The following is a 13,294-nucleotide window of genomic DNA, read 5'->3' as shown; positions in this document are numbered from 1 at the left end:
CCTTTATAACCACGCTGACTCCTCTCTCCCACTATCCCCAACCAACCCCTGGCAACAACTACTCTGTTGTTTATAATTTTTCATTTTGAGAATGTAAGAAACCACCAGTTTACAATAATTCATTTCTATGGACTATGCAGTCATTAACTTCAGAAACCTATTTATTGCTTGACTTTGGAGATCAATGGTCATGATCCTTTAAAATTTGGATCTCAACACCATTCACCATCCATAGCCATAAAATAATGTATCATTTGGGTACTTCAAAAGTAATTGCTACTATATAAATGGTAAATTTTAGTCTGAAAATATATGTCATAGTTAAAAATGGATATAAGATACTTACAGATACATATTCAGGAATAGAAAGCTGATCTTCAGGAAAAGCTTTTAATTTAATATATTGCTCTTCTGTCAACTCAAAGTCACGCAGGTTTCGACGAACATCTCCAGCTTTTTCTCTTAGCTGAAGATTTGTCTCTTCTAGTTGTTTCTGTCTCAACAAAATGGTTTCCATTTCCTGTTTCATTAATTCTTGATATTTGCTACATTAGAAGAGAATTTATGGCAGGCTTTAAAAAAGTATTTGAGATCTAATTTTCTCACAGTTTCCTGTTTATATCAACATAAAGTTAGGAAATGAGAAGCCTGACAGTATTATTTACTTACTCCAGCTAAATACTTATTTACTCATATTAATCAGTTAAATATGAAATGACAATTCCATACTAATTATTAAATGTGTAACCATATAAATTATTAAACAGAGAATTGATATTCTTAAAGAATAATTTTAGAAATTCAAATTATAAAATTATATATTTCTTCTGCTTAAGGTTTAATGTTAAACATCAAGGACTCTACTTATTAAAGTAATTTTCATTTCCTTTTTATGCTGATACTTCAAGGATATCTCTTTAAGATGGTAACACTGAACCACCGTAAGGTATTCACTCAACCAATGAGGTAATGAAAACAGTAATCTGCACATACTCATCATTCTCAAACAATACATGTAGCAGACATTATTGTTAGTTGCCTACTGAAAGATTCTGATCAGGAAGGGACAATCTGATGTTATTAGTCTGTTCTCATGCTACTAATAAAGACATACCCAAGACTGGGTAATTTATAAAGGAAAGAGGTTTACTGGACTCAGACTTCCACATGGCAGGGGAGGCCTCACAATCATGGCGGAAGGCAAAAGAGAAGCAAAGGCATGTCTTACATGGTGGCAGACAAGAGTGCTTGTGCAGGGGAACTCCCATTTATAAAACCATCAGATCTTGTGAGACTTATTCACTATCATGAGAACAGCATGGGAAAGACCACCTCCATGATTCAATTACCTCCCATCAGGTCCCTCCCATAACATGTAGGAATTATGGGAGCTATAATTCAAGATGAGATTAGGGTGGGGACACAGCCAAATCATATTACTGATTTTCCCCTTCCCTACTATATCAATCCCATTAACAGACACACATGCTGTTATTTCAATCTTACAACAAATGAACAAACAAAACCACAACTCTGTACCTCACTGCACTTCCCCCTTTGTTAGCCACCCCTTGGAGCAAACTTGCTCAAAAGTTGTCTATAATTATTGTCTCCAAATCCTTTCCTCTTAAACCCATGGCGATCATATTTTTACTGTCTCCAATGAAATCTCAATGACATCTAAATTGCAAATGATCAATTCTTAGTTCTTTTCCTCCATGATCTAATGATAGAGCTTGACACAAGTCACTTTCTTTCCTTGATACATTTTCATCACCTGGCTTCCAAGACATCATACTGTTCATTTTTCTTCTATTTTACTGTGGTTCCTTCTCAGTCTCCTTTTCTGCTTTGTCTTAATGTTGGAGTACTTGGTCCTCTTCTGTCTGTACGCACTCCTTGGGGAATTCATCTAGTCTCATGACTTGAATACCGTCTATAGCCTAATGATCCCCAGATTTGTACCTCTACACGAGACTTTTCGTATACCTCCACATGGATTTCTAACTAGAAAACTCTAACTTAACATGTCCCAAATTGAACTCGGGCTTTTTACTCACAAAACCTTTGCTACCATGATTTCTTTCTTCTTAGCTGACAGAAATTCCATTTTTTCATTTGTTCAGGCCAAAACTTTTGATGTAATCCTTGACTCCCCTTTTTCTCTTAAGCCCCACATTGAATCCATCAGCCCTCCAAAAAATATTCAGAATCCAACCATTTTTTATGACCATCAGCTATCAAGAGTTTTATTACAATAGACTCGTGACTGCCCTCTCAGCAGCATCATTCAATCTGATATATGCCTTACAGAATTAGCATAGAAGACCTATTATCAAATGCAGTGGTTCTCAAAGTATTGTTTCTGGACCAGCAGCATCTGCATCACCTGGGAACCCAGTAAAAATGCACATTTTCAGGACCCCACCCCCACAAGTCAGAAACTCTGAGGGTGGGATCCAGTAGGCTTCTTTAACAAGCCCTTCAACTGTTCCTGATACATGCTAAAGTTTGAGGTCGACTAATCTAGTGTGATAGTGGCTGATAAAAAGGTCCGATAATTTTTTACAATATCAGTTAAGTAGTAAAATCTTAAAAAGGGAAAATATACCTGTTTTACACTTTTACCTGTAATTAAAACATAGAACTAAACATTCACATTTTTATATAGGATCCAGATATTTTGAATACAGAGGTATGATTTGATTTTGTGTAAATCATCATGTATGATTTCCAAGTTCAATTTCTTTACAATGGCATGAGATCCTAAAAGACATTTAGGAAGAAACCAATGAAGGTATCTTACATGGATTTCATGTTTGCCCTCAATCTTTAAACTTGTGTTGCTTATATTTAATTTCATAATTTTTTTAGTTCCTTTTATTGAATCGTTCCAAAGAATTTATTTCATTGTTTGTATTATTTTTAATTAAGTTACATAAGTATAATTGCCATAGGCATATTTAAGCATGATAAGCCCACAACTGAGCTAGAGAAAGTACGCAGGAATAATAGAAAGTACTTCAGGCCAGGCAAGTCCAATGAGTAATGAGAATCAATCAATATGTTGCGTAAAAGAAGAAAGGTTAACGGTGGTCAGTTTAGAGAGCTTCCTTTATCATATATGGTTTATACTGACCAATGTTTGTTGAATGAATGTTGAATTTTGACTTTCTGTATTTTATGTACCATATCAAGTATCCTACTTTTTTTGTGGTCTAGGTGTAAAAATTATTGCTATCTCTGACTTAAAATTTCTCTATTTTAGCTTACAATCACAAACATGAACAGGCAATAAAATTACTTTTAATTGCTAAATAGATGTTGTTTTTTTTTAAAAAAAACTTTTCTTACCTGGCATCTTTCTGTTGAAAAGCCAATTGGTTGTCTAATCTCAATGTTAGTAGCTGCTTCTGGTGAAGTGCATCATTAAGTTTCTCCTCCAATTCTTCAATCTTCGTAAAGAGAAAAAGATAAATTATATGATTTGTCATAAAGAAAAACTTTCAGTTTCATAATAAACATATTTTAAAAACACTTGAAAGAAACAGGCTAAAAATGAATAGAGGGACCAGGCACAGGGGCTCACGCCTATAATTCCAGCACTTTGGAAGGCCAAGTGCTGTTGCCCAGGCTAGAGTGCAGTGGCGCAAACTTGGCTCACTGCCACCTCCTCCTGCCAGGTTCAAGTGATTCTACTGCCCCAGCCTCCTGAATAGCTGGGATTACAGCCAAGTGCCACCACACCCGGTTAATTTTTGTATTTTTAGTAGAGACAGGGTTTCACCATGTTGGTCAGGGTGTTCTTGAACTCCTGACCTCAAGTGATCAGTCCACCTTGCCCTCCCAAAATGCTGGGATTACAGGCATGAGCCACCGCGCCTAACCTCTTGCCTCCAGTTTTGCCAACCTCCAAATTTATATTCCTCTATCTTACCTTTAAAAAATGCTATCAAAAATTTATTTTCAGCTGGGTGCGGTGGCGCATGCCTGTAATCCCAGCACTTTGGGAGGCCGAGGCGGGCAGACAACTTGAGGTCGGGAGTTCAAGATAAGCCTGGCCAGCATGGTGAAACTCCATCTTTACTAAAAAATACAAAAATTAGCCAGGCATGGTGGCGGGCGCCTGTAGTCACAGCTACTCAGGAGGCTGAGGCAGGAGAATCACTTGAACCTGGAAGGCGGAGGCTGCAGTAAGCCAAGATTGCACCACTGTACTCCAGCCTGGGAGACAGAGCGAGACTCTGTCTCAAAAAAAAAAAAAATTATTTTCCTAGTTTTACATTCTTCAGAGGATCCTCACTGTCCTCAGAATAAATTCTAAACACTGTGGCATAATACAGTGGTATTTCTTGATCTAGCCAACTACTTTTGTCATTAGCTTAAAAGGAAACTCCAATTCAGCCAATATTAAGTGCTTGCCATCCCCCAAGTATGCTGTGCTTTCTCAAGCACTTGGATTTTGCTCTTAGTCTATTTAGAAAATTCTTTATTCCCTTTGCTTTAACCAAGACGATTCCTGTTTGCCCCTTAAAATACATGAATTTCAGGCAGGGCGTGGTGATTCACACCTGTAATCCCAGCACTTTGGGAGGACGAGGCGGGTGTATCACAAGGTCAGGAGATGGAGACCATACTGGCTAACATAGTAAAACTCTGTCTCTACTAAAAATACAAAAAATTAGCCGGGTGTGGTGGCATGTGCCTGTAGTCCCAGCTACTCGGGAGGCTGAGGCAGGAGAATTGCGTGAACCCGGGAGGCGGAGGTTGCAGTGAGCTGAGATCATGCCACTGCACTCCAGCCTGGGCGACAGAGTGAGACTCCATCTAAAACAAACAAACAAACAAACAAACAAAAATACATGAATTTCACAGCCAATCCATAACATATGCAAGTAAATCCCTCCTCTTGCATCGTCAAGTCCCTCTTCTCTACTGAATCATTCTATCATCAAGCAAATGGTCCCTTGATCACATCATTCTCTTTGCTATAGCACCATTTCTCTGCTGGTCTTCAGAGCAAAACTTCAATATAGTTTTTGCCCCATACTATTCCAGTGAAACTATTCTTGTTAAAGTCCACAATGTCCTGTGCATTGTTTTTTTCTGCCTATTTATCTTATTTGACAGCATGACTTAATACAGCTAACCACTTCATTCTCTTTTAGCTTCCATGATACTCTTCTCTAGTTTTCTTAACTCACTAAATACTCTTAAGCTTTCTAGGCTCCTCAGCTGGACTACCCCTTTGACTTACTTTATAGCCCTCTGTTCTCCCTAGGAAATACCATACAATCCCATGGCTTTAGGTGCCACCTATATGCTGATTTATCTATCTATCTATCTATCTATCTATCTATCTATCTGTGTGTGTGATCTATCTATAAGTGTGTGTGTGATCTATCTATAAGAGTGTGTGTGTGTGTGTGTGTGTGTGATGGACTCCTCCTAAACTCTGACAATTACATTTAGGAATCTATAAGTTACATCTTCAAAACTGAACTTATTAATATATTTTACCTCCCAGATCAGTTTTCTCCCAGCCTTCCATTCTTATAAATGGCCCCAGTTAAATAAGCCAAAAACTTAGGAATGTAACTCTTCTGCTTCTGTCTTGTCTGCCCTTAGTCTATTATTTTAGTGCCATTTTGAATACAGAAATCAAGACATGTAACTCTTAACTGCTAAACTTTGCCAATAGCTTTTCTGACTACATAGTCTAAAGCAAGAATTAAAAAATGGTGATGGGCTAAATCCAGCCCATAAGAAAAATCTGATAGAGCATAGGTGGCCTACAAGGCATAAAATATTTTCTGTCTTGGCCATAAGAAGGGGGACCTCTGTCATATTCATTGGCATATATCCAGCAACATCTCAATAAATAACTTAAATCAATATAAAATGTAAAATAAACACATTCCTTACAATTACTGTTTCCCAAATCAAGAATACTGTTATATGTTGAGCATCCCAAACCCTAAAATCTGAAATTCAAAATGCTCCAAAGTCTGAAACTTTTTGAGAGTCACTATGACACTCAAAGGAAATGCTCAGTTGGCCCTTTTGGATTTCAGACTTTCAGATCTGGGATGCTCAACTGGTCTAACACAAATATTCCCAAATTAAAAAAAAAATCAAAAATCTGAAATATTTCTGGTCCCAAGCATTTTAGATAAGAAACAACCTGTATCACGAGGAAAAAAAAAACACATTTTTTTCAGGGTTTCAATGTTTATAATTTCAATTAACTTCTAAATTGAGTCCCTTAACTCAGGGACAAGCTGGGAAATGTATTCATTTCTCAGGTAATAAGGAACCCACAGATCTCTAATGAGAGATAAATAAAAAGAGTTTGGGGCATTTAAAAATTTTAAAGAGTTCAATTCTGTGGCTCAAGCTGTAAACCCAGCACTTTGGGGGGCCAAGGTGGGAGGATTGCTTGAAGCCAGGAGTTTGAGACTAGCCTGGACAACATAGTGAGACCCTGTTTCTACAAAAAAATTTAAAAAATTAGCTGGGTGTGGTGGTACACGCCTGTAGTCTCAGCTGCTCAAGAGGCTGAGGCCGGGCGCGGTGGCTCACGCCTGTAATCCCAGCACTTTGGGAGGCCGAGGCGGGCGGATCACGAGGTCAGGAGATCGAGACCATCCTGGCTAACACGGTGAAACCCCGTCTCTACTAAAAATACAAAAAATTAGCCGGGCGTGGTGGCGGGCGCCTGTAGTCCCAGCTACTCAGGAGGCTGAGGCAGGAGAATGGCGTGAACCCAGGAGGCGGAGCTTGCAGTGAGCCGAGATCGCGCCATTGCACTCCAGCCTGGGCGACAGAGCGAGACTCCGTCTCAAAAAAAAAAAAAAAAAAAAAGAGGCTGAGATGAGAGGATTGCTTGAGCCCAGGAATTTGAGGCTGCAGAGAGCTGTGATCAAGCCACTGCACTCCAGCCTGGGCAAGAGAGTGAGACCCTGTCTAAAAATTTGAAAGGCAAGAACAGAGAAGAGGAAAGGAATAAAGAAGTACAGGAAGGAAGGGAATCTAGGCAACAATAGATGGAAATAAAAGTGTAAAGCTAACAATGCTCTACTATCAGGAAGTTTGGCCTGAATAGCTACTCTTCTGAGTAGCTTTTCTACATTCTTTCAGTTAACAAGCAGCTGAGTGGGAAGTGCTTTTAAAGTGTTCTTGGACCTGCTTGTTCCTGTTTTTAGACATGGAAAATTCAAATCAATACGGCCAAGACTATTCCTAGTAACAAACTATAATAAAGCCATGTATCCATAACCATTTGTATTGGTGCCACAATGGAGTGGGACATGTTCAAATTCAAATATTTTTCTAACTAAAAAAAGATTTTGATGGGTAGAAGAAAAAACTTCCTTGCCTCCCAACATCAAACCTTCCCTTCTTTCTGACATACTCTGGTTTTTATTAGTAACAACATGTCCAGTTAGCTTCCCATCCCTTGTAGGTAGGGGTGGTCATGCTATACAATGTTAGTCAATTGAGGCCACTGGCTTGAACTTCTGGAAGAACTCTTTAAAGAGGACTGACTCATTTGGCACATGCCCCCTTTTCCACTATCCTTCTCCTTATTACCACCTTTTACATGTACACAATACTGGAGGCAGATAAGCTCTCTTATGATTTCAGGTGAAAAGCATATGTTGAAAATAGCTAAGGTTAAAAGGAGCCTGGGTTCCTAATGCGATCAAGGAGTAATCATTTGAGGTCTACTAAAATACCTATTTTTGGATTTTTGTTATACCAAAGAAACAAAATCCTTCTCTTGCTTAAGCCATGGTTTCCAGGTCTCTGTTACCAGCAACCATCATTTTTCAAGTCTCTGGTATTAACTGCTGAACTTAATCCTTGAAACCCTGGGCAGTTGGTTCAATCTCTTTCCAAAATAGAAATACCTATAATATTTATTAACAGTTGACTATTCAGGACTACTTAAATGCTTCCAATGACAGGAAGCTCAGAAACTTAAGATCAGGCCATTTCAATGTTAATAGCAATAACAGGCTTACATTGAGCAGAAATCTACCTTTCCTGTGACTTCCAACCATTATCATGGAGCTATAGTCTAGTGAGGAAAATTTATTTTTCATAACGTTAGCATACGATGCTCAATAAGCTTTGGAGAATGAATGACCAATTAAAAATACCTTTCTTTCAAGACCTAGGCTTTAGGTTTCCTGCCCAGGCTAAAAAGTGTATGGCATGGCTGGGTGCAGTGGCTTCACACCTGCACTTTGGGAGGCTGAAATGGGTGGATTGCTTGAGGCCAGGAGTTCGAGGCCAGGAGTTCGAGACCAGCCTGGCCAACATAGTGAAACCCCCATCTCTACCAAAAATACAAAACTTAGCTGGGCGTTGTGGCACGGGCCTACAGTCCCAGCTACTCGGGAGGCTGAGGCACAAGAATCGCTTGAACACAGGAAGTGAAGGTTGTAGTGAGCTGAGATCATGCCACTGCACTCCAGCCTGGGCAACAGAGTGAGACTCTGTCTCAAAAAAATTAACAGAAAAAAAAGTATATGGCAGCACTACCAAATTGAGCCCCTTTCTTCTTCACTTAAAAATTCAGAGAGGATGCTACCAGATAGATTTGAATCAAATACCGCATGGTGTTACCAGATCCATCAGGTTTTTGGGACCCTGTTCATTTCAAAATACCCCATGAACCTTCTTTGCTTTCTTCTAGAGCTGGACCTCATTGAAACACCAAGAAAACAAACAGCTCTAATACCAGGAGTCCAATATACTTCTGAGTCCTCACAATCGACCAGAGGGACAAAATTCAGTGGGGTGTACTAGCTTTAGAATCACTGCTCACAAGAAACAGTGTAGCACTTTGTTCATCTGGAGTGCTTCACACATAAAGACAAAAATAAAGACATAACTAAACATATAATAACACATACAAATAAAGGTGTTATTTTAAAACATATAAAGAAATATGTCACATACCAATTTATATATAAACAAATTAGTGAAAAAATATATATCATGTGTGTAGTGCTGTTTGCCTGTCTAAGGTGTTATTCCCAGGGCATGTAAGAAGTAAACATATATATACACACATACACACATTAACATACATATACATATTCTTTAATAAAAATATTTTTTAAATATTCTTTCATCAACTCCAGACTCACACTTTCTCACATTTTAACATCTCTAAAATCGGAATGCATTTTACAATCTAAGGCACTTAACAATTCAACTGGAAGTTTTTAACCTTAGCAATGTATGTAATGATGCATCTTACAACAGAGGTGCTTTAGGTTCAATAAATTATGGAAGGCTAACTCTACAATAGGTATTTCTTCATATATTTGAGAGCAAACATCTTATTCCTAAAGAGTCTTCAAGCAGAAAATCCTGAGTGCTCGTATGATAGAGAAAAAACTCTACTAATATACAGCAGGGCAGCTATTTTGGAGATAACCTGGCAGTACACTTAGTTAAATGAAGGAGACATTTATATATGTCAAAGACATGCTCACAGAGGTCCAGAAGAGAAATGTCTAATGCTGCATGTGTTGCAAGGAGCTGGAGGCAATCTGGATGCCTAGCAATGTAGGAGTAGAAAGACTGGTAGACGCACACAAAGAATTATATAAGAGTTGGAAGCAAAGGACTAGATGTACACAAAGTAATAGATAACTTCAAAAACAGTGCTGAGTAGGAAAAAAGAGATGAGAACTAAAACAAAGCATATAATTTACATTTCTGTAAAGTTAAAAGATACACATTCTCAAGAATACATGTAAACAAAACATTAAAATGTTTGCATTAAGAAACGGAATGAGCTATAGGAATGAAAAGAGTAAATACATTAGAAAAACAGCAGCCTTTCAGGGATCAATGATGATTATGTGTCAAACTCAGGAACACGACTATTGCAATCTTCTACATTTTCAGTCAAACTAGAAAACCACAACAAAAACTACACTAAGCACCATGGAAGTAGAAAAATAATAATGTTGTGCTGAGTAAGTATAGCTACAAATAAAATAATATGTAAATAATAAGTTTATTATTAGTATACACCAAGCATCTATGAGCTTACATACATTGATTAATCCTCCCAATAATTCCACGGAATAAATACTATTATCATTTTATAGGAAATCACGGAATAAAAACATTAAGGAATTTAGTAAGGCTGGAATTCAAAACCCAAACTGTGTGCATCTAGAACTGTAATTTGGATTTGTTACACTAGAGAGCCTGTCATGAATCAACCAACATTTCTATAATATAAAGCTCACACCTAAAAAGAAGCAAAGCCATTGACAACCAAGCACAATGCAAGTTGAAAACAAATAATACAAGAGGTGGCTGAACAAAATGTAAGTCTGGATATGGTATACAGGCGGCACTTAAAAAAATACTTGTTGACTGAGTGGGTGAATTAATGAATGGGAGATAACCTCAGGTTTCTTCAATGAGTTGCACTAAGGTCTGGAGAGGTGAAGGTAGATGGAGTTCATGTGAAATGCAAAAAGAGTAAGGGAATAGGGATGGGAAACCACTGGATGCATGGATAAACTACCAAGTGACCTAGACTAGGTAGGTGACTGTATAGGGTACCTAAAAGAAAGTGTTTGGAGCTTCACTTGTGTAGAGTATAGGCTTTAGACTTCCTAGGTTTGAATCCTATCTGGCTCTATCACTTTCATCTGAATGGCCTTGGGTATGCTATTAACCACCTAGTGGCTTTGTTTAATCAGAGCAAAATGGGGTTCAGTCATTCATTTAAGAAATAGCTGGGCACTTAATTTGTGTCAGGCACCGTTCTAAGTGCTGGAAATACAACCATGAATACAAAAACATCCCCGTCCTCATGGACCTCATAGTCTATTCACAGACAAATAACAAACAAATTCAGTCCGATGGCCATAAAAGGCACAGAAAATGAAAGGGATGAAACAGATAAGGATGCTATGTTAGTTGATAACAACAACGGCTAATACTTCTTGTGTGCTTATTTTTTTTTCTCCCCTCAAAATTTGTATACTGAAACCTAATCACCAATGTGAGTAGCAGGAAGTTGGGGCCTTTGGGGTGATTAGGTTATAAGGGTAGAACCCTCACTGTTGGGATTGGTGCCCTTATAAAAGTGATCCCAGAGAGCTAGCTGGGCATGGTGGGGAGCACTTGTAATCCCAGCTACGTGGGAGACTGAGGCAGGAGAATTGCTTGAATCCAAGAGGTGGAGGTTGCAGTGAGCCAAGATTGTGCCACTGAACTCCAGCCTGGGTGACAGAGCAAGACTGTCTCCAACAACAACAAAAAAAAAACAACAAAATACCTCATATGTTAGATTTTTTAAATTGAGCCTACAAAAGTAATTTATCCATATCTACGTTTAAATCACTCCATATTTCAATACTTAAATTATTATTATTATTTTTTTGAGATAGGGTCTCACTCTGTTACCCAGGCTGGAGTGCAGTGGCACGATCTCAGCTCACTGCAATGTCTGCCCCCGGATTCAAGTGATTCTCCCGCCTCAGCCTCGGAAGTAGCTGGGCCTGCAGGCGCAGCAACACTACGCAGGGCTATTTTATTTTTTTAGTAGCAAGGGTGGTCTCACCATGTTGCCCAGGGTAGTCTCGAACTCCTGAGCTTGGAGCAATCCACTGGCCTCAGCATCCAAAGTGCTGGAATTACAGGTGTGAGCCACCGCACTTGGCCTCCTATTATTATTATTATTATTATTAGTTTTTGAGAGTCTTGCTGTGTTGCCCAGGCTGGAGTGCAGTGGCACGATTGTGGCTCACTGCAAACTCTGCCTCCTGGGTTCAAGCAATTCTCCTGCCTCAGCCTCCCGAGCAGCTGGGATTACAGGCACCCACCAACATGGCTGGCTAATTTTTTTTTTTTTTTTTTTTTAAGTAGAGCTGGGGTTTCACAATGTTGGCCAGGTTGGTCTCAAACTCCTGACCTCAGGTGATCCCAACTGACAGATAAAACTGTGTGTATATGTCATGTACAACATAATGTTTTGAAGTATACGTACATTGTGAAATGGTTAACTCTAGCTAATTAACAAATGTTTTACCTCACATAGTTATTTTAGTAATGAGAACACTTAACATCTGCTGTGTTTTTCGAAAACACAATGTTTTCCAAGATTACAATGTCATTAACTATAGTCACCATGCTGTCCAACAGATCTCTTGAATGTATTCCTCCTATTCAACTGTAATTATGTATCCTTTGACCAACATCTCCCCAACCCTCCTTCACCCCTAACCACGCCAGCCCTTGGTAACCACCATTCTATTCTCTACTTCTATGAACACCAAAATTATTTAAAGGCTGTACTTGTCAAGAAATATAAATGTATCATTTCAAGTTCAGATAATGTGTGTATTTAATTCTTATTTACCTGCCATTTGAAGACAATAAAGCATATAGAACACAAAACTTAAACCTGATCTTACCTTTGTAAGATAATCCACTTTCAAATTGTCGATCATCATAGTTTTCTGGGATAGCTCAATTTTTAGTAACTGAATATTATGAAGTAGTTCTTTTCGTTCAATTAGCTGCCTGGTGATTTTGACTTTACCCTCTCGCTCTTCTGATGAGGAAATATCATCCGTAGGAACTGTTGTTTCTAAACTAATATCTTCAGATTCCAGAGAACTAGAGATGTTCACTTTTTTTGACTCCTTTGAAATTTTTCGAGACATTTTTATTATTATGGATCAGTTTTCTTCTCTAATTCGATTTTAATATTCTGTAGGTTAAAAAACATGAATTCAAATGTACTATAAAATTAACTACACAAATCATGGACTGTATTAAAGAGAGACTAAGGATTCCTTAAATAAATATTAGGCAATTTAGTGCATCCCAAATCTAGAACAGATTATTGCAGTTAAGTTAATGCTCAAATCAAACACATTAATTCCTACTATGAAGTCAGCCTTCGAGGAACTTAAAAAAACAGTTCCTGCGGGGAGGAATCTTACTTGGAGGAAACAAAGAAATGTACAAGATGAAGAAAAAAGCCCATTATAATCAAGAATGGCACCACTAAAACCAACACATGCTCAAAGATAACAGAAATCACGTCTGAGTTGGTCAGGGAAACGTTACACAGAGGTAGCACTTAGAATCTTGAAAGATTTGGACAGGCATGGTAAAAAGGAGAAATCATGCAGTTATTAATGATACGTAAGTGGAAGTAAAAAAACAAAGCCAAGTCTTGGAATAGTTACTCCTTTCACCGCCCCCCCCTCCCAACACAAACACAAACACACACACACAC

At 38.3% G+C, this 13,294-nt stretch overlaps 1 protein-coding gene across 4 annotated transcripts in view; it reads right to left on the bottom strand.

Annotated features, from left to right (window-relative positions):
• PIBF1 (progesterone immunomodulatory binding factor 1) overlaps positions 1-13,294 on the bottom strand; it is a 298,753-nt gene that overhangs the window by 284,205 nt on the left and 1,254 nt on the right. For all 4 annotated transcript variants that reach the window (XM_001136372.5, XM_063792192.1, XM_054665364.2 and 1 more), the window contains exons 2-4: positions 12,462-12,760; positions 3,355-3,455; positions 347-545 (exon numbers count right to left, since the gene is read on the bottom strand). In XM_001136372.5, the coding sequence (XP_001136372.1) occupies positions 347-545; positions 3,355-3,455; positions 12,462-12,713 (552 nt within the window). In that variant the 5' untranslated portion in view covers positions 12,714-12,760. The remainder of the gene's footprint in view (positions 1-346; positions 546-3,354; positions 3,456-12,461; positions 12,761-13,294) is intronic.

The sequence above is a fragment of the Pan troglodytes genome, chromosome 14 (assembly GCF_028858775.2).
Source record: "Pan troglodytes isolate AG18354 chromosome 14, NHGRI_mPanTro3-v2.0_pri, whole genome shotgun sequence".
NCBI classification, from domain to species: Eukaryota; Metazoa; Chordata; class Mammalia; order Primates; family Hominidae; genus Pan; species Pan troglodytes.
This window is presented reverse-complemented; position numbering and strand designations above follow the sequence as displayed.